The sequence below is a fragment of the Toxorhynchites rutilus genome, chromosome 3 (assembly GCF_029784135.1).
Source record: "Toxorhynchites rutilus septentrionalis strain SRP chromosome 3, ASM2978413v1, whole genome shotgun sequence".
Taxonomy (NCBI): domain Eukaryota; kingdom Metazoa; phylum Arthropoda; class Insecta; order Diptera; family Culicidae; genus Toxorhynchites; species Toxorhynchites rutilus.
Window position 1 is genome coordinate 326,523,294 of NC_073746.1, and position 27,168 is coordinate 326,550,461.

At 36.0% G+C, this 27,168-nt stretch overlaps 1 protein-coding gene across 1 annotated transcript in view; it reads left to right on the top strand.

Annotated features, from left to right (window-relative positions):
• Positions 1-27,168, top strand: part of LOC129774553 (uncharacterized) — a 57,490-nt gene that overhangs the window by 24,567 nt on the left and 5,755 nt on the right. Inside the window, exon 2 of the mRNA XM_055778313.1 lies at positions 19,494-19,765. Coding sequence (XP_055634288.1) covers positions 19,494-19,765 — 272 coding nt within the window. The remainder of the gene's footprint in view (positions 1-19,493; positions 19,766-27,168) is intronic.

The window sequence follows — 27,168 nt, forward strand, 5'->3', positions numbered from 1 at the left end:
AACTACGCGCTTGTGATCTTTTTCACTGACGGAGCATCCATTTTTGCCGTTCTTCGATGGCTCGGTCGATGGTTAGGTTCTCGAAGTATCGTTTTAGTACTCTGCTGACCGTGGATTGGACGATTCCCAGCATCTTACCGATGTCCCGATGTGACAACTCCGGATTCTCGAAATGAGTGCACAGGATTAATTCACGACGCTCTTTTTCGTTCGACGACATTTTTCCAAATTTACGAAAAATTGACAGTGAAGCATGGCCAACGTGATCTATACACTCTTATCTGATTATAAGCGAAAGCTGAAGATATAATTCCTAAAAATTAAATTTCTACAGCGTTTTTTCCGTGATGCAATTTGATGTGACACACCGTTTATTAAAATTTTTTTTTGCTGCACATGGAATATTATTTTCTGTTGATTCAACCAATCACAAGTGAACCTGTTTTTGTGCGGTGGATAAAAAATACACAAAAATAAACGCATACAAAATCGTACAATCAATTGGTCCCCTTGCCATAAACAAAGAAAATAGAATAAAAAAAATTGAATAAGTTGAAATGTTACAATATATATACGTACAATAGATATACAAATAGATTTAAGAATTGAGCGTGTGAGATTATCATTATTGTAACTATTTCCTTATATCCCATCCTTTTCCTGAAAAAAATTTGTCACCCTTCTGAACTCGAATAGATCGCGAGTAATCAGTTTTCTACCTTACTAGCCTTAGATTTAATGAAATGTTTATGTATAGTTATAAAAATAAAGTTAAGAATTCGGTTCTTTTAAACTTATGTAACTGAGCCTGTAAAAATAAACGAATTTAATAAAAAAAAAAATAAAAAAATCGTCCAAAAATGCGGTGAACAGAGGCCGCATAAAAAAAAGTCCCACGTTGAAAGTAACTTAATGCACGATGATTTGATTTAAAAAATACAAATGCGTACATTTTCAAAATATAAATATTTTATTTACATGTGGAGGAATTCCACCAATTTAAATTACGATTGATTTTTAATGAAGGCTTGTTCAAAATCATTTAGCTTTTTTTTCGAAAAATCGTAACTTCAGATTCAGATTTCTGATCAAAGTATGATGCGTAGCAAATTTGTTGGAATAAAAATAACCCATTTCTTGAAAATATCATTTTAAGTACAACATTAAATAATCTTACAAAAAATTTGGACTTAAAGTGCTGTAGAATCGCACTTATATTCCATTTTACATTTCTTTTCTTAATTGGTAACTTTTTGCCAATATAATGAAATTTCATATTTTTTTGAAAGTGTGTAACTGCATTTTGATGTGTCCAATAAGACACCACTATTGACGTATTTGTATTTTGTTGTCAAATTGAATGAGTTTTCTAATAATGAGGAAATAAAAAAAATATCAGAAGGACAATGTTTTAAGTCATGAAAAAAAACCTTGAACCTCAAACGTAACGCTCTTGCTTATGAAACTTTAAACTTTCACAAAAGTACATAAAAACTAAAATACTAAAATACTAAAATACTAAAATACTAAAATACTAAAATACTAAAATACTAAAATACTAAAATACTAAAATACTAAAATACTAAAATACTAAAATACTAAAATACTAAAATACTAAAATACTAAAATACTAAAATACTAAAATACTAAAATACTAAAATACTAAAATACTAAAATACTAAAATACTAAAATACTAAAATACTAAAATACTAAAATACTAAAATACTAAAATACTAAAATACTAAAATACTAAAATACTAAAAAAAGTTTTATTAGAAACGAACCCACATAGGGGTCTTCGTAGCCACACTGGTTGCGCGTTCGCTTACTAAGCGATCGATCGTGAGTTCAAAACTCAGGGCTCTCAATGGACCATCTTTGTGTTGTTATTGAATAACTACGTCCACGCAACAATCATGATCGGTTCAGCAGATCGCTGTTCGGTCTGCTGAATAATGGAAGAACAGAAAGAATACTCCTACGCCTAAGTGGCTACTACTGTGTAATTGAAAATTCAAAGAAACCATTAAAATATGTAACATGTACACTAGGGTGTCAATGAAAATGGTCATCTCGAATTCCGAAAGGTTACCCCATAAAAAATGTTCACCACCTCCAAAAAACACCCTATGCAAAATATTAGCTCAATCGGACTTCAAGAAAAGTGGCGCAAAGCGGTCCTGATTTGAGTTATTTGAAAATTGAAATATCATCCAAGGGGGGAAATCGGGGTTTAAAAAAAAAGATGCTAAATGTCTTAAAATTGCATGAAACGTCGAGATCTAGTGACACTACGCTGAAAAACGCATGGTTCAGGGTGCCAATGAAAATCGTCATATTGATTTTTCATACGGGACTTCCTGCGAAATGTTGATTTGCACGATAAAATACCCTATGCAAAATATTAGCTCATTCGGATTTCATTTACTGTTGTCGCAAATGTCAAAATTTAAATTTTCTGAAAATAAAATTCTTGATGCCAAATGTCTTTGAGGTTAAATGAATGACTCTGAATGACTGTACGAATTCTAGAACGTGTGAGCTTTTTTTTAAGTTTTCTTCGTTTGACAGTATTGGATGTTTTTTGATTTGTTTCTGTATGATGTGTATAATTTGTAGATAATAATTGTGAATGTAGAAAGTGTCAAGAAAAGAATTGACATTGAAAAGGAATTTAATATAGAAACTGAATTTTCATTGGCACCAAATAAATGACCAAATTCATTGGCATTGGCACCAAATAAATGACCAATGAAATAACAAGGAAAAGGAACATGAAAAATTAACACGACGAAGCATGTACAAAATACAGAGAACAACAGAATAGATTAATTTAGTTCACAAATATGTTATTGAAATCGAAAAAATTAAAATTCGAAAAAAAAATCGAAATATGAAAACGATACTAATTCTTCGAAAATAAGAAAGATAAAACAAAAACAGAAGAAAACAACCGAAGAGATAATGCATAAAGAAAACGAAAAAAGAAAATTCAAGGAAGCATGAAAACGAGAAAAGAACATATTAAAAAACGTAACATATATGCATAAAAAACGAAACAAAATTAAAAAAAAAAGAAATCCGAGACTGTATATAATCGAGTTCGCGCTGTTTACGCTCACTGATTGTTTTGATGTTTTTTCCTTCTGTTTTTCATTTCTCCTTTTTGTATTGTGTTTCAGCAAAAGCAAGAGCAGAAATAAAAAAAAAACAAAGAGAAGTTGAAAAAAAACTGAATGAAAAAAGGCAAAGTACGAAATAATAAAACAAACATTAAATGAATCTTTTAAAAAGTAGAAAAGAGAATAGGTTACAGAAAAATAATGGAAACTCAACATTGACTGCAAGAAGTCTCAAAAATCTAATGATGATAAAATAAATTCCAAAAAGCAATAGTAAGAGCAAAAACACATCATTTCAAGAAATTTGAAGAGGATGCAATATTATATGGCAATGATGATGAAATTTCTAGAAACAATAATGGACATTTAAACGCTGAAATCATTTTGTTTACACACGGCTATCCCCCAAACCAAAGAGCTTGAAAGAGCCCCCTGGTAGTGGAAGCTAAACATTTAGGAAAAAGTCAATATGTATACTAATAAAAATGAGCTAAGAATATAAAACAAAAAGATATGTATATATATATATATATATATATATATATATATATATATATATATATATATATATATATATATATATATATATATATATATATATATATATATATTTGACAGCTAAAATGATCAAATTGAAATGGGTGTGAAGTCTTAGTGGAATAAAATTTCTTTGAAGGGACTCGTTGCTATAAAACATAATAAAAGCTCTAAATTTGCATTTATTTTATTAACTTGTCAAGTTTTCTGGTAGATCACACTAATGTCACTCAACCAAGAATGTCGTGTAAATTTTCCATAAGAATTTTTTAAAGTTTAATTTCAAATATGCTGCGATTGCTAATTTGTTTTAATCCAGTAGGCACTAGGTTATAATTTTTGGCACCAACGATTGAAATCCTACTAATCCTGGTCGGATAGTTATGGTTACTGGAAGGTAGTTGGATAGAGTAATGGAAATTATTATTATGAAGAGTGTCGTGAACAAAAATGATTGTTTTCATGTCGTCAAGACTGGTTATTGGAAGAATATTATGGGCAGAGATGCCTACCTTCCTGATTTTTCAGGATTTCCCAGACTTTTTAGCACGCTCCTTGATATCCTGACGAACACTCAATTTATCCTGATTTTTTTTAAATGATCCTGATTTTTCCTGATTTTTGTACTCCTTACATTATTCGTAATAAATATACTGGTTTCCATGCCAAAGATTTTTGTCATGATAGTTCTCCGGTTCGCACTTGTATATATCATACATTAATTTAAATTCTCTAGGCGCAAATCTATAATTAACTTGTTTTATCTCTACCCTCAATTGTTTCGTGGTTTTCCAAAATTACTCAAGAGAAAAATTTTGAATCCACTGTCAATATAAAAAGATTTTATATATAATTTGTTCGTCTGATTCGAAGTAAAATCAACTTTCATGATGGGACTATGGTAAATATATCTATAACAGTACTAAATATCATAAAAATTAGGAAAAAATCAACAAGTCTTCCACTGCTGATATGCTTTCCTCATTTGTTGAGTAAAGATTCATTCCAAAGCATGGATGATGAATTCAGTGAAAATTTTAATTTTGATTTCTCTGCAATTGACGGAAGTGATGCTGTAGGATTTTCGGAAAAAATATAAACGATCAAAAAGTAAGGTGCAACACTAGCATTTCCGCTTATGCGAGGATTTATACCATGATTATCAATTCTTTTACATAGCCGGTCTTCGTCCGAAGGAATATATACTCTGTTTCTGGTGAGATTTGGAATGAATTGTGTCTTATGAGCTACTACCAAACAACCTGTTTCTCATAAGTATGACTCGTAGCAGTCTTCGACGAGGGAGCAAACATGTTCTGGGAGGATAGAATGTTTAAACTGTGTGAAAGATGGCGAAATATTGTGAAACAGAACTGAGGATATAAAATTAAATTATAATGCTTTGATTGAAACTGATGTTTTTATTTCCCCGAAAATCGACATTAACTTTTCGGACAACCCAATATGAGCTATCCTGAGTTATACTGATTTTTATTTTCATTCTCCCTGATTTTTCAAAATTATAGTTGACAAACCTGATTATGGGAACAGTCTGAAGATAATTGCAGAGTACGGAACAAAGCTGGTTTTTTAATATTGTTTTCAAGCATCTATTTTGAAGATTCTGATGTTTTCTCAAGTGAGATTTGCAAGCTCGACCCCAGGCTATAACGAGGTAGTTCAGGCACGAGTGGATGTGAGCAAAATAAAATTTTAAAATAATTCTGCTTGATACCAAATGACTTACCCTACGACTTATCCCACAAAGAGATCAAACTTTCTTCTCAACATATTCGATAAAGATAAAATGATTCTATCGTACGGAAAGTACAGCAAAGTCCAAAAGAGTATTACTTCATGATAACAATAAGATGAAAGAATATAAGAAAAAACGGAAAAAATTGCAGAGGAAAAAATAGTCAATATGTGGATATTTTATTAATTTATTCATAGTAATGTTCATTATTCAAACTGTATTACGCCGTGTCCAATATATTCTCATACAAATTCAAACTACGATTATTTTACATAGCACATTAGGATATTATTTGTCATTGCTTGGATGGAAAATAATATTATGTTCATCATTACAGCATATGTCTCGGTATAACACCGCCTTTAACTTTTTTGACCAGCTTCAAACGGTTTGTGTAAATAATCCATAGCAAACCTGCCAATCATTTCTGTTTCTCATTTATAAAAATCCGTATGGATCTTCAAAAATTTCTATGGAAACAGTTGAAAGAGCTGATCGATTATGGACAGTATTTGTAGTATTTGAATGTACACTGTACACCGAAGTCGGTTTTTATGCGGTTTTATTTTACGCTGCTTTTTTTTACGTGGTTTCTGGAATTTACGCGGTTTATTTTTACGCGTATTTCGGAATTTACGCGGTTTTTTTTACGCGGATTTCGGAATTTACGTGGATTTCGAAATTTACGCGGTTTTTTTTACGCAACACGTATCAACCGCCAACAAATTCAATGAGACTTTTCACGAAATAACTTGGTATTGTATCTCTGATTAGTAGCTGAGAAATAGAAGAAGATGTTAGATTTTTATTCTGATTTTGAAATTTACCCGGTTTATTTTTACGCGGATTTTGGAATTTACGCGGTTTTTTTTATGCGGATTTCGGAATTTACGCGGTTTTCTTTTCCGCGGCACGTATCTCCCGCGTAAAAAGCGACTCCAGTGTATTGTATCTTTAACGCAGTCTAACGATTGGTAGGAGTGTCATAAATATCTTTCCTGTTTTCAAGTTGTATAGCATCCCTCAAAATCTGATATGCCTCTGCAATAAGATCACATCGATTGCCCATTTTACAACATTTATAGAAGCTTGCAACGTGTAGTTGCCTTGTAAATGAATTGTTTTTAATTCGTTGAATTTAGTTGTTCGCGATGATAATTGAAAATAGCACTGAGAAAACATTCTCCTGGATAAAAAAAAAGGAACGTTACTTTTTTAATATCGAATATTTTCACAAATACCTTTTTTTTCAAGGGTATCAATATTTCTCCTATTAAAATTGAATTGAATTCATTCATATAAATTTATATTTCTTATTTATATTCAACAACTAAAAAAACTTTTCCTAATCGTGAACGCAAACGTATCATTGATGCTTCAAGCCAGATCACAAAGATCAATAATAAAAACCCTGTTATTTGTCTTTTTCTCACAAATTTGACAGTTTTTATTTATTATGTTATGGAAGGTAGAATAAGGGAAGTAATGGTATTAAACCATTTTGTCAGTTTTCTCGTAACCCCAACTATTCTGGTTAAATTATTGAGAAAGTTTTCCAATAGCTATCACCACAAAATATTGCATTTCAATTTGTTTGACAAAATCCTGGGAATCTCGATACAAATGTCAGCCCAAGGGCGAACGAAGAAATTGAATCACTTTGAAAAAAATAGGTCCTGGGACTTCCCCTCTATTAGTACAATCATTGGCCATCATCTGCGTGCATTTAATCGATTCAAACACGATAATGGTCCATCGAATAGAGGCTTCTGATACGTGCAAATTGCAATAATTATTCGCCACCACCCTAATAGGTGTTATGTATTTTTTTGTTTGTTCGGCGAGCACACATTAACCAAGAATTCAAAGCAACGAAAAATAAACACAATAATGCAGCGAAAATGGATGGAAAATGTAAAAAATATATATATAACAGGTACAAACAGAGAACATTTTAAAGAGTGACCTCGGGATATTTGTTCTACCAGTGATGCGGTGATAAACGATTGCGAGTGATGAAATGTAACCATCGTTATGCATGTTTCACGAACAAGCGAAAAAGACTTCCTCATCCAGAGAACGGGGGCTTCCCCGGATGTTCATTAGTTTGGGCGATTGTTGAAATTCAGACAGGCAGAAACATCAAGCGCTCCATGAACTTTTGATCAGATACTGCATTCAGTGTTATTAACGCACGAATGCTGTATGTTGATGCTTATAGTTTACAGTGAAAGTCTTGCGCTCATCAAACATGCCCGAAGTAGTTGTAGGAAGCCCAAATGATTCGCCCTCAGAGTATGTTTAGATGGTAAACTTTACCACGAACTGGAAACGTTTCCTTGGCGCAGATTCTTCGGGTAATGTTTATCTTATCGGTTCGACTGGAGCACTGACTGATGTAAGTATTCCATCTGAGCGTCTTTCTGTCGTCTGTTTACCGGAAACTCGAATTAGGCACGTTCATCACGCACTGCGAATTTCCCACATCATTATTGAAACGGCTTTGCTCCCGAAATTAGTTTTGTGCGTGTGTGCTTACCTTTAGCAGCAGCTTCTGGGGCCACATTAAAGAAACCTCGCCAGCTTGCTTAACAAGATAAATGTACCGTTAGGTAAGAAGAACTTACCATTTTCATCCTAAGTTCTCGTGATGCACCTGAAGTGGATGATGAATACAAATAAATTAGATTCACGTTTAATCGAAAATTAGTTGTTGTGAGATGTCTGCATTAAATGAGCCTGTAAAAATAAACGAATTATTAAAAAAAAAAAAGTTTTCTACATTGTCTGTCGGACTTTGTCTCATCTGCAGTTAGATAAATGATTATCAACTTAAACATATTCAGGTTGTAAAACTTCGATAGCAATATGTGATTCCCTAATGTAAAAATTCCATTGCCTATTCCCGATTTCAGATCCCATATTTCAATATGTTTACACGGATACCAAATTTTAAAAACAATTGTGAAATTTTAAAAATCGACGAAGTGAATCAACCGGCAAAACCATAACATAAACAATACTAAAACTACAAAATCTGTTATCTATGGTAAATCTTCTAGTAACATATAACAAGAAGTCCTCTGAAACATTCCGTTCAAAGTTTATATTCCACACATCTTCCCTTTCTCCCTCTGGAAGAAAACCTTCGAATTCGAATTACACAGTCAAACACTAATTGGATGGTGTCTACAAAGTCACCAACTTATATCGTAACAGTTGGCACTAATTGTCTGAAAAATGTGTAGCGCAAAAGTTACACCATAGCTTTTCCCGTCTTTGCATTATCGTCATCATCATTGTGGGCTACGAGGCAACTGGAAAGGTAAAAAGGGCGTAATTTTCTCCTGCTTGTAGAAAATATTTAATTCATCACCGTGCGAAAAGTTTTTTTGGAAACTGGCCTGGGGAAGTTCCGAACTGTGGCTTTATGTGTTTGTCGAAGTATCCTGAGCTATATCTTTCACGACAAGCGTCGATGCAGTGATATTTTCCGAATGTTGTGAAAAAGTATGTTTTGATATAACCTAAAATGGATTCCCTTTTGCAGAAGGGGGTTAAAGACTCTCATTCAATTATTTCAAGCCGTAACCCAAAAGGCTCCGAAATACAATATTTCGGCAATTTGCATTTCATTTTGTTAGGTTATAGTTGTATTGCTCATTTTGTTGATGAAAGTCCTCGGTGATTCATTGTGTCACATCGAAACAGTATTCACGTGGTTCAAGTGTTTCAAAATCACGTTTGTTTGTCTGCAGCAAACTTATGTAACAATTCCACAATTTCATTAAACAGTTTATCATACTGCTGCTGATTTACATTTTCTCTCTACTCTGATCGCCATTGAATGTCGAATAAACATTGTCCTCTGCATCTGTGTCCGTAAGACCTGCCGCATTGGATATACGACGAAATTTTGACTTGTTTGTCACTCCGACGGGTTCCGGAACAAGTCAAACTAATCACGAGCGCTCGTCTTCACGTTTGGTTTCCACTAATCAACTTATCCTTTGCATTTGGGGTTCTGCTGTTTGCGAATGTGTCACGTTCGAAGTTTGATTATAATCAACGCCGATCCACGATCGATTAGAGAACAGTGGAAAGTATGTTAATCAATCATTTTGTACAGAGTTTATTCCCAACTCCCACGTGTATATTAATTTATGTTCCATGTCACTCAAACGTCGTCTGTCTCAGTTTGTTTGTCAGAGTTGGGAACGAACAAATTAGCGATAAAAAGTTGGCTAGTTATTTTCAGGAAACACAATTATTTTTGGTTTTGCGGATTTGGAATGGGATTGGAAGTTTTGCTTTATCTGTCCGATGGAAACAGGGTACTGTTTTCATATCTCATCAACGAAAGTTAAGAGAAAAAGAATGCTGCCGACCTTTTTGGACGTTTGGACCTAATTTATTTATTTCCCAGTAGTTTGTTGGATCTGTAATGTTTGACTTCCGAGTTAACGGCACGTTTGAAAGAATCGCTGGGATTGCGCTTGGCCAATTAAAACTGTCGTCGGCATTATCCCATATCAAGGAAAACAGCAAACACTCAAAGAAAATAGACACGTCAGTCAACCGCAAATTAGACGCTGTTGAGTTATGCAACACCTCAATGCATCGTCAGTCCGTGGATACAAAAAGAGAAACATGTCGCCTGATGTGATTGACATCAGCAGCATTATGGTAGCGCAAAAATTTTCGACTAATGAAGCTTGATTAGGTTGATGAATACTCTGCTGGAATTATTATGGAAAGTGAGTTTGCGTTAATTTTGCAAGCAGCAGAGACGAGGGTCCCTTTTTGAAGATTCGGGACAGTTTTGAGAAATGGTAAAACGAAAACATTGTATCACGCCAAGAGAGTGTCCAAAAACGAGAACCGTTCTGCTCACACGTTAACATAATGATGCTCTTCTACAGTAATTAGTAAACTTCAAGAATTAGTAAGTTGCATTTGCTTGAACGGAAGGATAGAAAAAATGGCGCCATAAAAGGAATGAAGAATCTACCTCCCTGGTAGGTGGTGCTTGCTTTAGATTAGTGATTCATGCCACAAACATATCTGGCAGCTTCATTCATGAAGGCAACAGGAGCATTTTTTTTTCTATTTTCTCGGTAGTTATTCGAGAGTACGAAACGCACAACCTTTAAGAAAATTAGAATGGAAATTAAATAGACAAAAATAAAAACTTATTATTTATTTATTTATTTCATATACATAAAATTTGTCTCTTCAAGGTAATATTATTTGGCTCATTCTCATTAGTATTTGCTTCAAATTCAGAAACCAAATGAAACATTTCAATTAGGGATTGTTAACCGATTTTACCGTTATCGGTTTTACCGGTAATACCGGGCCATTTTCCATTACCGAATCACCGGTATGTTTACAATCAATAACCGGTAATTTCGGTAATTTTTATTTTTACACCATAAATAATATTTGCCTTTATGCCGCTTTGAAATATTGCTCGAAAATCAAATAAGATCGAAAAAACATAACTGGTAGTGTAGCGCCGATTCTACGACCTCAAAACTTCACTTCAAAAATCGCTGCTAGACCTGAAAACGAAACACAAGATAAGCTTCAGCGATGAAGAACTGACAGCAATAAAGGAATTGGTTGATGCCTTCGAACCAATTCTGGTCGCTGATGAACTGGCATTGGCCCTTTTCGAAGCTGACGTCAGATTGAAATCTATGCTAGAACAGCTATCGGAGTAACCATTTAAAATTTCGAATCTGCTGCTTAAAGGCCTGATTGGAAAGATTGCAGAAGGACGTTTCGTACATGCAGATTTGTTCCCGTATATGAATAATCACTCGGCTTGCGGTCGTGACACAATTATGGAGGCTTTGGTGTTTTCTATCAAACGTCGCGGACTGCATTGATCAAGCAGGCATTTGAAATTGTTCCTGACTTGATCAACTTTGACGATGATGATATTGATTCAGTAGGAGGACAACAGGAGGAAAAAAAATTCACTGGACGATGGGAAACCTGCAGGAGCATCAAACTTGAACGACAATTGCAACAGTCAAAGATATCAACGTCCAGCCCAAGCTCAACGTCTATAAACGCATTGATAAAAACCATCAACCAACCAAGCGTTTTCCTCTTCTGGAAATTTTGTTAATGAGATCCGATCTACGACAAAATGAACATTCTCTGTGTCCCTAAGTATATGACTTTAACCAGCAAAAACTTGCAAAATGTTTTTTTGTAAACCAATCATTATAAATAAAAGCCGTTTGTACAAGAAAATGGTTTATTTTTAAGTATGTTTTTTACCGGTAATTTACCAGTTTTTTTTTGTAATGAAATTTTCATTACCGGTTGTTGAAATTTTGGCTCGGTAATGCAATCCCTAATTTCAATTATGCAGTGAGGAAAATCAGCTTCAATGCGTTTTCGTTTTCTGATGCTTCCGCTACTCTGCCAATGAAAATGCGTCTTGAAAAAAGTTAGGCTAACCAGTAGAGGAAGTGGGGGCATAGTGGTCACCCTAAGGAATATGTCCATTTCCAGCGTCCACATATCGATTCAATTCCCGTTTCTCGAAGAATATTGTAGTTCAACTCATTGTTCTCCAAGATAGCAAACGGCTTTAACTATAAAAATTCAAAATAGTACACTTTTCATCATTTGAAAAAAAGGGGAAAAATCGAACTTTTTTTTTTGCTTGGAGGTAAAGTGGTCACTCGTACATATCAAGCAAAATAGGATAGAGTTATGCGTTTTTTTCGTCCAAATTTGTTCAAAACATATTTGATATAGTAGATACATGTATGAAATAAGCTTGGCCTATTCACCTAGAGTCTCCATTTAAATTTTCTCATACATACAAAAACGTAGTAAGAAACACATAATATTCCGCATAATTAGTCTTGCTTTAGTTGGAGTGGCATATTTTCCTAGAGTCAAAGCCACAAAAGGAACCTCTTCAAGAGCAGAATGTGATGAGGTATACCAGCTTTAGTAAACAGAACATTGTAAGTCGTTATTCACCTATGACCACTTTGCCCCCAAACATCAAGGTGATTTCTATGCTAATTTATCGCTAATTAAAACAGTCGTCCAAACTGATGATTTGTCCAACATATCAGATTGAATAAACTTAATTTCACGAGAAATTCCTAAGATACCATGCGGACAGAACTGCGGCCGAAAGGCTATCGATACAACTATGAAAAGTGTTTCGATAACTGGATTGTTCGTTGGAAAAAGTATATTGCTTCAAAAGGGGCCTATTTTGAAGGCGATCATATAAATTTAAATGATAAATAAAGTATTTTCTTTAAAAACTTTTACTTCAAATTACCGGTCATTACCTTGATCAAAAAGTTCCCGGAATCACCACCGTGTGACGCTCTCAACATTTTTTTTATAATAATAACAGAAAAATCTATAAGTATGTTATATTGTTATAAAGATTATTGATTATGCTTTCCGAAAAACTTGTGATTAAGTAAAAACAAGAAGATAAAGGATAAGAAAAATATGTCTCCCCCTTCCCTTCCCCATCCCGATACCAAATCCCAATACTGACGTACGCCTTGACCGATATTCACCAAACTTGACATACAAGTTCCTTACACATTAGAGCTATTCAAAAGCGTATCAGAAATGGGAGGACAGCCTCCGAACAAAACTAGGTATAATTTTCTCTTTTTAAATAAAAAAAATCACGCCTCTATCAAAATTTGACCTCAATATAGCCACAAATAACCTTCGGTAGATCAGGCTGAGTTTCTTACGGGGCATAGCTTGCGGGTCAAATGAAAATCTAACTTAGTAGGCAATTTTTTCATGTTCTATCGATATTTTGTTTTGACGTAGGATTACGTCTTTCGGGAACATATTGGGATACAAATTGAAAATCGTAAAATCGAGCATATCGTGAAAATTGTCCAATTTCAAACGCTTATTGGGGGGGGCCTCCGTAGTCACATTGGTTGCGCGTTCGCTTAGTAAGCGATCGATCGTGAGTTCGAAACTCAGGGCCCTCATTGACCATATTTGTGTTGTTACAGAATAACTACGTCCACGCAACAATCATCAGCGATGGAGATCGATCCAATGTCGAAATAAGATCGATTCATCCATACAACTGCTCTGCTCTGCAAGACACATCGGGCTGCTGTTCTATAAATAACTCAACAATGATCAATCAACTGTCTCCGCTGTCCGGTCTAACTGGATAAATGGAAGAACAGATAGAAAACTCTTACGCCTAAATGGCTGCTACTGTGTAAATGTGTACCATATGGAATGGTATAGAAGGAAATACTCTAACGCCGAAAAATGGCAACTATGTAATGTGCTAATTATAGATATGATAAATATGTGACATGTACACCATTAAAATTTGGCTCTATTACAGCTAAAATGCCAATGAGCATAAAATAAATAAATGGGACAAACGCTTATTGCTTATTCATTTCATGATGGATCGATACAATTTTTGCGTCAATCGATTTCACAAAATCACAGAATCACAGAGACGTCAAAACCAAGCTACCAGGGGGAAATCTACATTGCAAATACTTGAAAGTAGAGGGAGCTTTTGCTCTAATCGAAATGTGTTCCCTAGCAGAGACATCAAAACCAAGCTGTCTGGGGGAAATCAGCATTGCAAATACATGAAAGCAGGGGGAGCTTTTGTTCTCACCGAAATGTGTTCCCTAATAGAGACATCAAAACCAAGGTGCTCGGAGGAAATCGGCATTGCAAATATATGCAAGTCGGAGTCATTTTTATATTGCAAGTAAGGTGAGTGATACGATTAATTGAAATGAAATTTAAATTTGGAACTTTAATGTTAATGTTAATGTTGATTGCTCCGTTAAATTTCATATCAATGACCGATCGTCTATTGTGAAAAATTTAGCACAAGTGTAAGTGTAAAAGTGTATATGGTAGCAGTTGTGTTAAAAATGACTTGATATATGAAACTTTTTATTTCTATTTTCATAAATAAAATCCAAGGTGTATTCCCGCTCGAGAACGGGTCGTTCGGTTCAAGTTGTCTGTTTTGTTGTGTTCATTTTCACCCAAGGAATGTTTATACGGCGAGAAAAGTTGGAAAAGTGAAGAAATATTCAAAAAAGTGATTTCCCATGTTCTCTACATATAGTATTTCGTTTTGTTAGTCCAATTAAAATTCACATTGGGTTGAATAAACACTCAGAAAGTAAAAATTATAATACCTTCTCCATTTCAAATATGTATTCTTTATATTAAAGTAACATGTTTTTACCGATGAGAAAAATTGATAATTGTATTCGGTATCCACTTCGGCATCTTCTATCTGATACGCACTATCTAACGACTAGTTACCATCTTTCTTTCATCACTCGTTTGCAAACACTGGTGGAGTCAACAAACAATACCCAACAACCAAACAAAACGGCCCTTTTCAGGGCCACCAAATCATTATCAAAGAGTTCAATTCTTTAAACATATCCAAAATCAACAGATAGTCTAACGGAATCCTACGTCAACTATGCAGTCGTGTCTCAGGCACAACCCTCCTGTGACTTTTTACATAATTGAAACTGACACAAACACAATTTCATATACTACGCCTTTCGTCACATAATATTTTAGTTAGATAATAATAGTAAAAATAGTTTTAGCAAGAAACATTAGTACAAACCATCCGAAATAAAAATTAATAAAAAGTGTTGGATAAAAACCAAAAACCATGATTATTCCATTCCAGCCATTCCATACCAAACCGATGTGGTAATTCTCAGATTTTCGTGAAAATTTGTAGTTTTGTTCCTTATAGCGAAATGTTAGACCTGTATTTTTTAATTTTTTTTCATTCGAGTGCCCATTTCAATTTTAGGGTAGCGCGAAAAACTTGTTTTCCGTTTTTTTTTTTTTTCTAAAAATGACTTTTTTTAGTAGTTCATAACTTTTGAACTGCTGGACCGATTCGACATATCAAATTGAGGTAAATGAGCTAGTCTTTTTTTTTTTTTTAATTATAATTGCAATTGGTTTTTTATCGTAATCATTGATTTTTTTTATAGTTTACATAGTTAATGATAGAGGGCGTTATATCTTTTATTTTTTTATTGAGTGCTGATTTTTTTTTAACATGACATATCCAATCAGAGATGTGTTTTTTTCTCGTTTTTGATTTATGACTTTTCAAAGGTGTAATAACATTTCGCATTGGCTTCAATTTGATGTGTCGCTCATCGTCATGTCGAAGTTCAAAAGTGGCGAATTTTCGAAAAAAGACATTTTTGGAAAAATGGGCCAAAAATGATTTTTCGGAACACCCTAAAATGTTAATAAATAAATAAATACGTGAACCACGTGCAATATTGTCTTTGCTGTGCTCTCAATATTTTTTCACTGAGAAAAAGCTGGAGTTTGATTATAATTTAATAGAGATAATATTTTTAGTAAGATAATAATAGTAAAACTAGTTTTAGTAAGGAACATTAGTACAAACCATCCGAAATAAAAATTAACAAAAAGTGTTGGATAAAAGCCAAGTTTTCATGGTTTTGATTATTCCATTCCAGCCATTCCATGTCAAACCGATATGGTAAAAAAAGTTTTGTAACTTATCGCAAAATGTTTGACTTTTTTTATTTTTTCATTAGGGTGCCCATTTCAATTTTAGGGTAGCGCGAAAAATTTGTTTTCCTTTTTTTTTTTTTCTAAAAATGACTTTTTTTATGATTCATAACTTTTGAACTGCTGGACTGATTCAACATATCAAATTGAAGCCAATAAGCTGGTATTTTTTGAAAAAAATTATAATTGCAATTGGTTTTTTTATCGTAATTAATGTTTTTTTTATAGTTTACATAGCTAATGATAGAGGGCGCTATATCTTTTATTTTTTCATTGAGAGCTGAGTTTTTTTTTTACATAACATATCCAATCAGAGTTGTGTTTCTTTCGTTTTTGAATTACGACTTTTCAAAGGTGTAATAAAATTTCGCATTGGGTTCAATTTGATATGTCAATCATCGTCATGTTGAATCGGTCCGGGACAAAAATTATTTTTCGAAACACCCTAAAATGGAAATGGACACCCTAATGAAAAAATAAAAAAATACGGGAACCACCTATAATTTTGTCTTTTGCTGTGCTCTCAATATTTTTCACTGAGAAAAAGCTATAGATTGATTGGAATTTGATGGAGTTTTCACATCTTTTCATGACAGTTGTTTTTCGTTATGCCGGTTTCCGTTCAATATAAACAAAGGATGGATTCGAATTAGCTTGCTCAGCTTCTGATATACACTCGATAAAAAAATTAGAGGAACAGAGTGCGAAGTCGGAAATTTTAAGTGAATCAACGCATATCGATGGGAGGCGCATCATTTTGAAGCTACAACTTTCAGGTATTGGAATATTCTACGTACGTATTTTTATTTTGGTGTGTGTAGGTGTAGTAGGCAATAATATTGGGAAGAAATGAAAAATCATTTTTTCTTTGTTTTTCAACAAACACAATTTTTTGACAACCAACTCAACAGCAAATCCATATAACCTTATCAATCAGCTTTTTTTTTTTGGTTCGTTCATGTAGGACTTTCCCACACCGAGATATTTCAGATTGAATGAAAAATTATCGCTTCGTCTTTGATGATGAATAATTCAATGAATATAACAACCATCACACCGCAAATCGAAAGGCAGTTTTGAAAACTCCAATAAATTCTGCACAAGGATAGTTTGTTACTTTGACGAAAAAAAAAAAATTAAATTTTTTACATTGATTTCAAAAAAGTGCCATAAACAGGATTTTCATAGTGCTTTACAAAATCCACTGTAGTTCTGCAAATATCGCAGTAAGTTCTAATGTTTCCAGGCAAATTTTAAGCCTAGTGTATTCGCTAAACATCTGTGAATGTTTCATATTGATACGTTGAACCGTTTTTTCCAGCCGATTTTTCAAAGTTTGGAGTAAATTAGAGGAGCGTTTAACCGCAATCGTATCAGAAGTACAAAATCCTACGCGACTCTCAGAACAAACGATTCGTAACATTCGTTTTCATGAGTTTGTAGGTACAAATATTGTAAGGAGTGATGAAGCTGACATATATTCATACGCATTTCCACACATACACGCTCTCTTTATCCACAAACTCATAAAGACGAAAGTTACGAATTGTTCAATCTGAGAGTCGCGTATGATTTTATACTTCTGGTACGATTTGCGATTAAATGCTCCTCTAATTTATTCCAAACTTTAAAAAATCGGCTAGAAAAAACGGCTGAACGTATCAATATGAAACATTCACAGATGTTTAGCGTATACACTAGGCTAAAAATTAACCTGGAAACATTAGAACTTACTGCGATATTTGCAGAACTACAGTGGATTTTGTAAAGCACTATGAAAATCCTGTTTTTGGCACTTTTTGGAAGTCAATGTAAAAAATTGAAATATTTTTTTTTCCGTCAAAGTAACAAAATATCCTTGTGCAGAATTTATTGGAGATTTCAAAACTGCCTTTTGATTTACGGTACGATGATTGTTTATTGAATTATTCATAATCAAAAACAAGGGGCAATTTTTCATTCAAACTGAAATATCTCGGTGTGGGAAGGTCCTACAGGAACGTTCTTGGAACCCCACTACACCTACACACCCCAAGATAAAAGTATGTACGACAAATACTCTAATACCTGAAAGTTGTAGCTTCAAAATGATGTGCATCCCATCGATATGCGTTCATTTTTCACAAAGTTACAGAATGCCAAAAATCACTTAAAATTTTTGACTTCACATTCTGTTCCTGTAATTTTTTTGTCGAGTGTAGAATAGAGTCCAAATATCACAATGAGTTTAAACGAATTTCCATCATAATTTGTATCTAAAACATCTAATTTCTAAAAGCTTTTGCTTCGCTATACTTAGTTTAGGAGGGTTTGAATATACGTTGTATTCAATTTTTCATTATGCTATGGGTTGAGGTTTACCAATTTCAAACCCAAATTTGTTATAGATTGATTTTGTGTGCCCTGAATGATCGATATGAAAAATCACATTCATATGAACGCCGTCGTTAGGAAATCATCTGTAGCACGCAGCTTCCAAGTTTTCCCACTAACCACTAAATCTCAATTGACATTATTCGTTTTCCGATGAGAAACTGTATATGCATCCGTTCGATGTGGAGGTGTGCCACGAATTTATTGTATTTACGTGTAAGATTTTTGTCGGTATTTCAGTGCCACGGAGCAAAGAAATCGAACAAAAAAAAAGATCCAAAGAGAAATTGTTGTTCCGTACAGTGAAAATATGTTCCTCCGAATAAAGTAGCTAGGATTATTTGAGACGAGACAATGACGCTTACGAAAGCGTTACAAACATAGCTTATCAACTCCTCTTCCTCCTGCTCGGTCTGTTGATCTGTGTGAAATAGATTTTCATGTATAATTTTCATTTCATAACAAATTGTTGACAGAGCAATATACCGACAAACGAAACGCAATTCGTTTTCTGGTTGGTTTGGGGAAAACTCTTTTTCTAAATAAATTAGTTGGGAGTTTAATGATTTCTTTAATTTTTAATAGCTGACCATTCTATAAACTCTTGACACCAGTCGAGAAAGGAAACAGAACTGTACCAAACAGCCGAATTTGTAAAATTGGAAAATGAGCATTTAATATGCGACTTGATAACGAGCTTTTCTATTCGCTACTTTCCTCCCCAACCGAATAATTATTGAGTAGTAATGAAGGCTTTTCGCGGAAGGATTTTTAAATGGAAATTAATACCTAGGCTTTCCATCGCCTCGAGAAAGCCATATCGGTACTATATCGGATACCGTCAACAAATGGCGGATTCATATTGGAATCGATGAAATTATCATAATTAAATTTTTCAAATGAACGGTTTCTATCCATCCATTCGTTTTCTCCAAGATATTGATGGAAGTAACAATGAGGAATGTCACGAGATTGGATTTCAGTGTACCGCATGAAACATTTTTTGTGCATCCGGGTTAAGAATACCAGTTATCGCATCTGTGTCTTTTTTCCTCGATCGAGCCGATCATTCTTCTGCATTCATCATATCTGCCCTCGGCAGCTTCCGCTCTGAAGAGATTGTGTATCTGATACCGAAACTCCGATCGGTCCCACCCAGTGTTTCTGTGCGGCCGGAAGATAAATTATCCCGGCTCAACTACATCTGCGGTTTCCACAGGCATCCGCCAAGACGGGTGTCAGTTTGGAGAATTAAAGCAGTGCCGGGCGGTTCTTTTCCGAGAGTCTTGTATCCACTGATGGACTTACTGTGGGCTGTGGTTTACGAAAAACAGCTCCATGTTGTTCGGCCTGCCAAGTCGCGTTTGCCCACGGGTGGGTGCGTTTCGGGGCGGACTGTGCGGCTAGCGAAGAAGTGAACCAGCGTTGTCTTGTTTCGAAGTCGGGGAAGCGCGGTGCCTTTTGGTTTCACTTGCACTTAATTTATGAAGTCGGTGCTTTCTTGTTGGTTGCGAGCCTTTGGGAGGTATGCGATAGCATGTTGCACGCAAAAGGTTGAATTAAGCATAGCTTATCTTAATGCTTGATAACCGGAATGGAGATGGTGGGAATCTCGGAAGAGTTTTGGAAGTAGCGTTTTGGGCACACTTCACTTTGGTTTTTGAGAAATACTTCATAATTTTGTAATTTCTGGGTATTAAAAATCAACCTTCAAAATATTTATAACTACAGTTGTATCTCACCCCTTTAATGACTTGCTTATCCATCACATCTCGATGGGAAAAATTCTTCATTTCAATTCTTCGAATGAAAAAAAAAAATTATATGTGAATTTGAAAATAGAAAAATGAGAATGTATTGTAACAAGGTGTCAAAACATGCCTGATTTTTTTTAATTCTTTTCTTTAAAGGCTGATTTGTCTAACATGCCTTCAAGCTAAGGTTGAATATTGCTGACGTTTCAGCTTCAATTCGCGAAACGGATCATAAACTTCCATATAATTATCGCACATCTTATCCGTGGGGTCTTTTCAGAAATCTCCACTCATTCATTGCCGTGCGAAGGCTCAAAAACTCGCGCAAGTTGAAGCGCTATCGTTAATTCTGGACTTACCCGGAGGAGACAGATGCGAGACTAACTTGCCATGCATAATTAACAAGACTCAGAATCTTATCGTTTCTTTCCATTGTAAGCTCATTCGAATTGTTAAACGGGTTGATTAAAAGTGTTCAACGCGTCGACATTTCGGCTTCGGGGGAGCGTCAAGCAATGGGTGGAGATGAGTACAATGGAAAATTAGGCGGAGAATGTCAATGAGATATGGTGGTTCATTATATTGCAGAGTATAAATTGTTCAAGGCTGCTCCATCTGTCTTGTAATGACAATTGAGACTATACACGAGGTAAAAATTAGCGACAAAGACCCATTTGCTTAAATTATGTTTCAATAGTTAAACCGGAATTAGAACCTGCTTTTATATTGTTATCAATGTTATCAATGCAAATATTAGGCTGTCAAAAAAGTCCTACGGTTTTTTTTTGAATTTTCATTTGTTCATAAAATTAATTACAATCATCTGTTTTAAGTCAAATATGCGCCGTTTTGTTCGATGACTTGTTCCCAACGAGATGCCAACTTCATAATACCCCTGTTATAGAAGCTCGCTTCCTTATTGGCAAAAAACTCGGATAGCCAATTTTCACAGGCCTCTTTTGTGGCTAACTTTTGACTACCTAGCTCGTTCGCCATGGACAAACACAGGTGGTAGTCACTTGGTGCAAGGTCCGGACTATACGGCGGATGCAAAAGAACCTCCCATCCGAGCTCCCGGAGCTTCTGTCGCGTCACCAAAGAAGTGTGTGGCCTGGCGTTGTCCTGATGGCAGACGATGCGGCCTCTGTTTATCAAAGATGGCCTCTTCTTCATGAGTGCTACCTTCAAGCGGTCCAGTTGTTGGCAGTACAGGTCCGAATTGAGCGTTTGGCCATAGGGAAGCAGCTCATAATAGATTATTCCTTGACAATCCCACCAAACACACAGCAGAACCTTCCTGGCCGTTAATGAGGGCTTGGCCACCGTCTGAGCCGCTTCAGCGGTCTTCGACCACGACCGTTTGCGCTTCACGTTGTCGTAAGTGATCCACTTTTCATCGCCAGTCACCATCCGCTTCACGCAAACGGGTCGATTTTGTTGCGATTCAGCAGCGATTCACATGCGTCGATACGGTCAAAGATGTTTTTTTGCGTCAACGTGTGTGGCACCCATACATCGAGCTTCTTTGTGAATCAAAGCTTCTTCAAATGGTTAATAACGGTTTGATGATTTATCCCCAGCTCTTGGCCGATGCTACGGCTGCTACTATGCCGGTCTTTCTCGGCTAATTCAGCGATTTTGTCGCAATTTTCAACGACAGGCCTTCCGGAGCGTGGCGCATCTTCGACGACCTCTACACCAGAACGAAAACGTTGAAACCATCGTTGTGCGGTGGAAATGGAAGCTGTATCGGGTCCATAAACTGCACAAATTTTATTGGCAGCTTGAGATGCATTTTTGCCTTTGTCATAGTAGTACTGTAAAATATGTCTGATTTTTTCTTTATTTTGCTCCATATTTGCGACACTATAACTCACGAACGACTTAACCAAACAAAACACTGTCAAGGACTATATTATAGCGCTATATTAAAATACCTTTCCAACAAGCTATAGTATGACTCGATACAATGAATACAACTAGAACTACGCGCTTACAACGACACCTCGCGGAAATACCGCAGGACTTTTTTGACAGCCTAATATATCTCTCGGCAACATTCGAAATGTTGCACAAGGACAGCCGTTTCCGACCACAAAATCATTACAATCAATGATTGTAGGGGGGGGTCTCCGTAGCCACATTGGTTGCGCGATCGCTTAGTAAGCGATCGATCCTGAGTTCAAAACTCAGGACCCTCATTGACTATCTTTGTGTTGTTACAGAATAGCTTCGTCCACGCAACAATCATCAGCGATGGAGATCGATCCACGGTCGAAATAAGATCGATTCATCCATACAACTGCTCTGCTCTGCAAGACACATCGGGCTGCTGTTCTATAAATAACTCAACAATGAACAATCAACTGTCTCCGCTGTCCGGTCTAACTGGATAATGGAAGAACAGAAAGAATACTCTTACGCCTAAATGGCTACTGTGTGAATGTACCATATGTAATGGTATAGAAGGAATACTGGCGAATGACAACTACTGTGTAATGTGCTAATTATAGATATAATAACCATGTGACATGTACACGATTAAAATTCGGCTCTGTAACAGCTGAAATGCTAATGAGCCTTAAATAAATAAATGGGATAAAAAAAAATGATTGTACCGGATCAGCCGGATGAAGAACAAAGCCAAGATTAATCCCAACTAAAGCAACGCGTTCGCAATTAAATTCAACTTGTTGAAGAATCTTCCCGACTTGGCAAAACAGCGTTTGCTGAACTTGTTCAACAAGTTTCTGGAGCTGAATATTGTCCCGCATGACTGGAGACAAGTGAGAGTGATAGCCATACGAAAACCCAACAAGCCGGCTTGCGATCACAACTCGTATAGGCCGATTGCAATGTTATCCTGTATTCGCAAATTGTTAGAGAAAATGATTCTACTTCGTTTAGACAAGTGGGTCGAAACGAACAATTTGCTGTCAAATACGCAGTTTGGCTTCCGCCGAGGTAAAGGGACGAATGATTGTCTCGCGCTGCTATCTTCTGAAATCCAAATCGCATTTGCTCGCAAAGAACAAATAACTTCCGTTTTTCTCGATATCAAAGGGGCATTTGATTCAGTTTCCATGGAAATTCTCTCAGAGAAACTTCATAATCGTGGACTTTCACCAATTCAGAATAATTTCCTGTACAATTTACTGTCAGAAAAGCACATGAATTTCTCTCATGGCAACTCAAAATCTTCTCGTTACAGTTTTATGGGCCTACCGCAAGGCTCCTGCCTAAGCCCCCTCTTGTACAGTTTTTACGTCAATGATATGGATGATTGTCTAACTAGAGACTGCACGCTGAGACAACTTGCAGACGATGGAGTTATTTACATCACGGGTACTAATCCCGTCGTTCTGCAAAAGTCGTTGCAAGATACCCTGAACAATCTGTTCACGTGGGCCCTCAAGCTGGGTATCGAATTCTCTACGGAGAAAACTGAAATGGTCGTTTTTTCTAGGAAGCACGAACCCGCCCAATTCCAGCTTTACCTATCCGGCAAAACGATCCAACACTCTATGTTTTTCAAATACCTGGGTGTATATTTTGATTCTAAATGTACCTGGGGGAGACACATTGCGTATTTGAAACAGAAATGCCAGCAAAGAATCAATTTTCTCCAAACAATTACCGGAACATGGTGGGGTGCCCATCCAGGAGACCTCATCCAGTTGTACAAAACAACGATATTATCAGTGTTAGAATATGGCAGTTTTTGCTTCCGATCAGCTGCCAGGATTCATATACTCAAGCTGGAGAGAATACAATATCGTTGCTTGCGTTTAGCCATGGGGTGTTTGCATTCGACACATACGATGAGTCTCGAAGTTTTGGCAGGAGTACCCCAGCTTACTCTTCGGTTCACAGAATTATTCTACAGATTTCTCATCCGTTGCAAGATCATGAATCCATTGGTGATTGATAACTTCGAAAATCTACTCCAACTGACTCCTCAGTCAAGTTTTATGTCTTTATACCATGAGTACCTTACCCACGACGTGCACCCTTCCCCAGGCATCTCCAACCAAGTTTGCTTCCCTTACTTCTGCAATTCCTCTGTCATTTTTGATCTGTCCATGCGACAAAAAATCCATGGAATCCCAGATCACCTACGCTCCGATTCTATTCCGCCGATATTTTTGGCAGAATATGGGAAAGTTAGATCTGATAAAATGTTCTTTACTGACGGTTCATTCATAAACGGGTCCACTGGCTTCGGCATCTTCAATGAAAATTCCAGTGCCTCTTTCAAACTCAAAGATCCTTGTTCCGTGTATGTCGCTGAACTGGGTGCGATATATTACGCATTAGGGATCATTGAAACATTGCCCATCGTCGTTGGTTACACACGATTATCCCTAAGGTCTCGACGAGTGCATGGTTCAAGGGATTGAATGTAGGTCGTGATTTCATTCGCGTGATATCTCGGCTTATGTCCAATCACTACAACATAAACGCGCAACTCTATCGCATTGGGCTCGCAGCAAACAATCTTTGTGATTGGGGGTCTTCGTAGCCTAATTGGTTGCGTGTCCGCTACTAAGCGAACGATCATGAGCTAATAACTCAGGGCCCCTCAACTGACCATCTTTGTGTGTTATTCTAGCTACTACGTCCACGCAACAATCATCATGTGTCGGTAATCCCAGTCCCTTACCGCTCACATTACGATCTGCTGCATCGGTAATTGGTGCTAATTCTAACACAGCAATGGAAGCCTCATATCAGCAGTCCCGTTGTGAACAGTCCAACTGTGAACATTCGAACAATAGGAATATTCTAACGCCGAAAAAGGCGGCATGTGTTGTGTATCGATAGAATTGGAATATTCTTAGGCCTAAACAGCTACTGTGTTATACATAAAAAAAAACAAATGTTTATCGATGGATAGGAATCTTAAGCCTAAATAATATACAACAATAGTTATCTTAACATAAAAATGTATACGAATAAATTCGGCTCTGTGACAGCTGAATTGCTAAATGAGCCTAATAAACGGATGGGATAAAAAAAATAAATCTTTGTGATTGTGGCGATGGCTACCACGACATCGAGCATGTTGTCTGGTCGTGTATCCGGTTCCATGCTGCTCGCTCTCAGCTCTCTAGAGCACTGAGAGCACAAGGCAGACAATCGGATATCCCCGTCCGGGATATCTTAGGTAGCCGGGATCCTGATCTTCTGTTTCATCTATACCTGTTCCTCAGAAACGCCGATGTCAACGTTTAATGATGTTTCCTTCGTTGTGTCCCCGTTTCATATCCCTCCTATCCGATCGATAAACTTTTACTTAGTCGCGGCAATACATACACACACTATTTACAGATGCACGGGCCGAAGGTTGTGCAGTCCACTGATCATTCATCAAGAGCCAAAGGTTGTACCGCTCATGACAACTCTACACGAGCTGATGATTGCGCCGGCTAGTGACCATTCTATCCTGGATTCCTCGAGTCGAGAAAGACGCACCACGCTAGATATGGGGTACAGACTAGGGAGCGTTGCTGATTAATGGCCAGCTGCATCCCAATAGGAAGTAGCCCGTGTCGGGCACACGTACAGAGCATCGAAGACTGCAACATACCAATTATGTGAACACTTGTAATACTAACCTCGAGCCAACCGCGAATAATCGGTTACATATTACTAACATAGTTGTAAGATAAAAATTGTCAAAATATTGGACTCCCGGCCCCGTCAGGCTAACGCCACATGTGCCTTAATAAAATATATATTTTGGACAAAAAAACAAAAAAAACAACGCGTTCTGCCCACTGTTATTTGTTTGCCAAACGATTCGAACGCTCCAAGGGCGGAAGGACTTGGACTAATGATATCGCGCCGTAATTATCGCCACATTACCATTCGGTACGGCTGTGGAGGCGCCGCAAACTGAAACGCTAATCCGAAATTATGACTCTATGGCATAACCTGCATGCGGGGGCAGCACTCTGCTGATTTCGAATTCGTGTAATAATGAATTGGTTAGCGCAAATATAATGTTTACTGTGGGTCCAATTATTTCATACTATTTTACGGTATCAGCTATTTTATGGTTGCAATACATTAGAATGAGAGAATGACTTCCAATCCAATTGAACGAGAGCGAATTTTGTATTTCACACCAAAATTGATTCCATTCAAGGGTTTGTGTCCCATTCACCCGAAACAAGTTTACCCGAAACACACTCAATACTCGAATGTAACAATGCGACATTTACTCGAATGTGACATTTATGAAATGTTTACCCGAATGAGAAGGAAAGATTCCGACAAATCAGATTATGAGCTTCGTCGAATCTCCCGTTGACAAATAAGATTAAATCAAAACAACATGAAAACGCAACAAAAATACGAAGTGAAATGAAAAATTGTAATGAGGAAATTAGGAAATGATTTTGAAGACTTCGCGGTGTCATTTTTTCAAACAAGTGTAGGCACAATTGAAATGCCGTCTTCATTTCCGTATTGATCTTTAAGGCCCTGAGATCATTCAAAAAATGAGCATGGGTTATGAATTATTTCGAAAATTAAGCAGGTAATTTTAACATAAAAATTATGAATTTATTATTTCGTGATAATTTTTTTGGCATTTTATAGGATCTATGGTGAAAAACACACAACGACACGATTCACTTATACACTCTCAACTATGACATCTTAGCTTTGACGGAAAGCAGCGATCGCAAAGCAATTCATTACAATTGTTTTTTTTTGTTGCGAATATTACGTGCTCTGCTACTTTTTTTCTGAAAATATGTCAATAATAAGTGAGATGAAGGAGTTAGTGAACCATTAAAGTCAAAATAACGGAACTAGTACCCAGGATGTGTTGTTTCTGTGCTGCTTTTTGAAACTGGTATTTTCACGGCGGCTTGACCGCGAAGGAATATATATATATATATATATATATATATATATATATATATATATATATATATATATATATATATATATATATATATATATATATATATATATATATATATATATATATATATATATATATATATATAT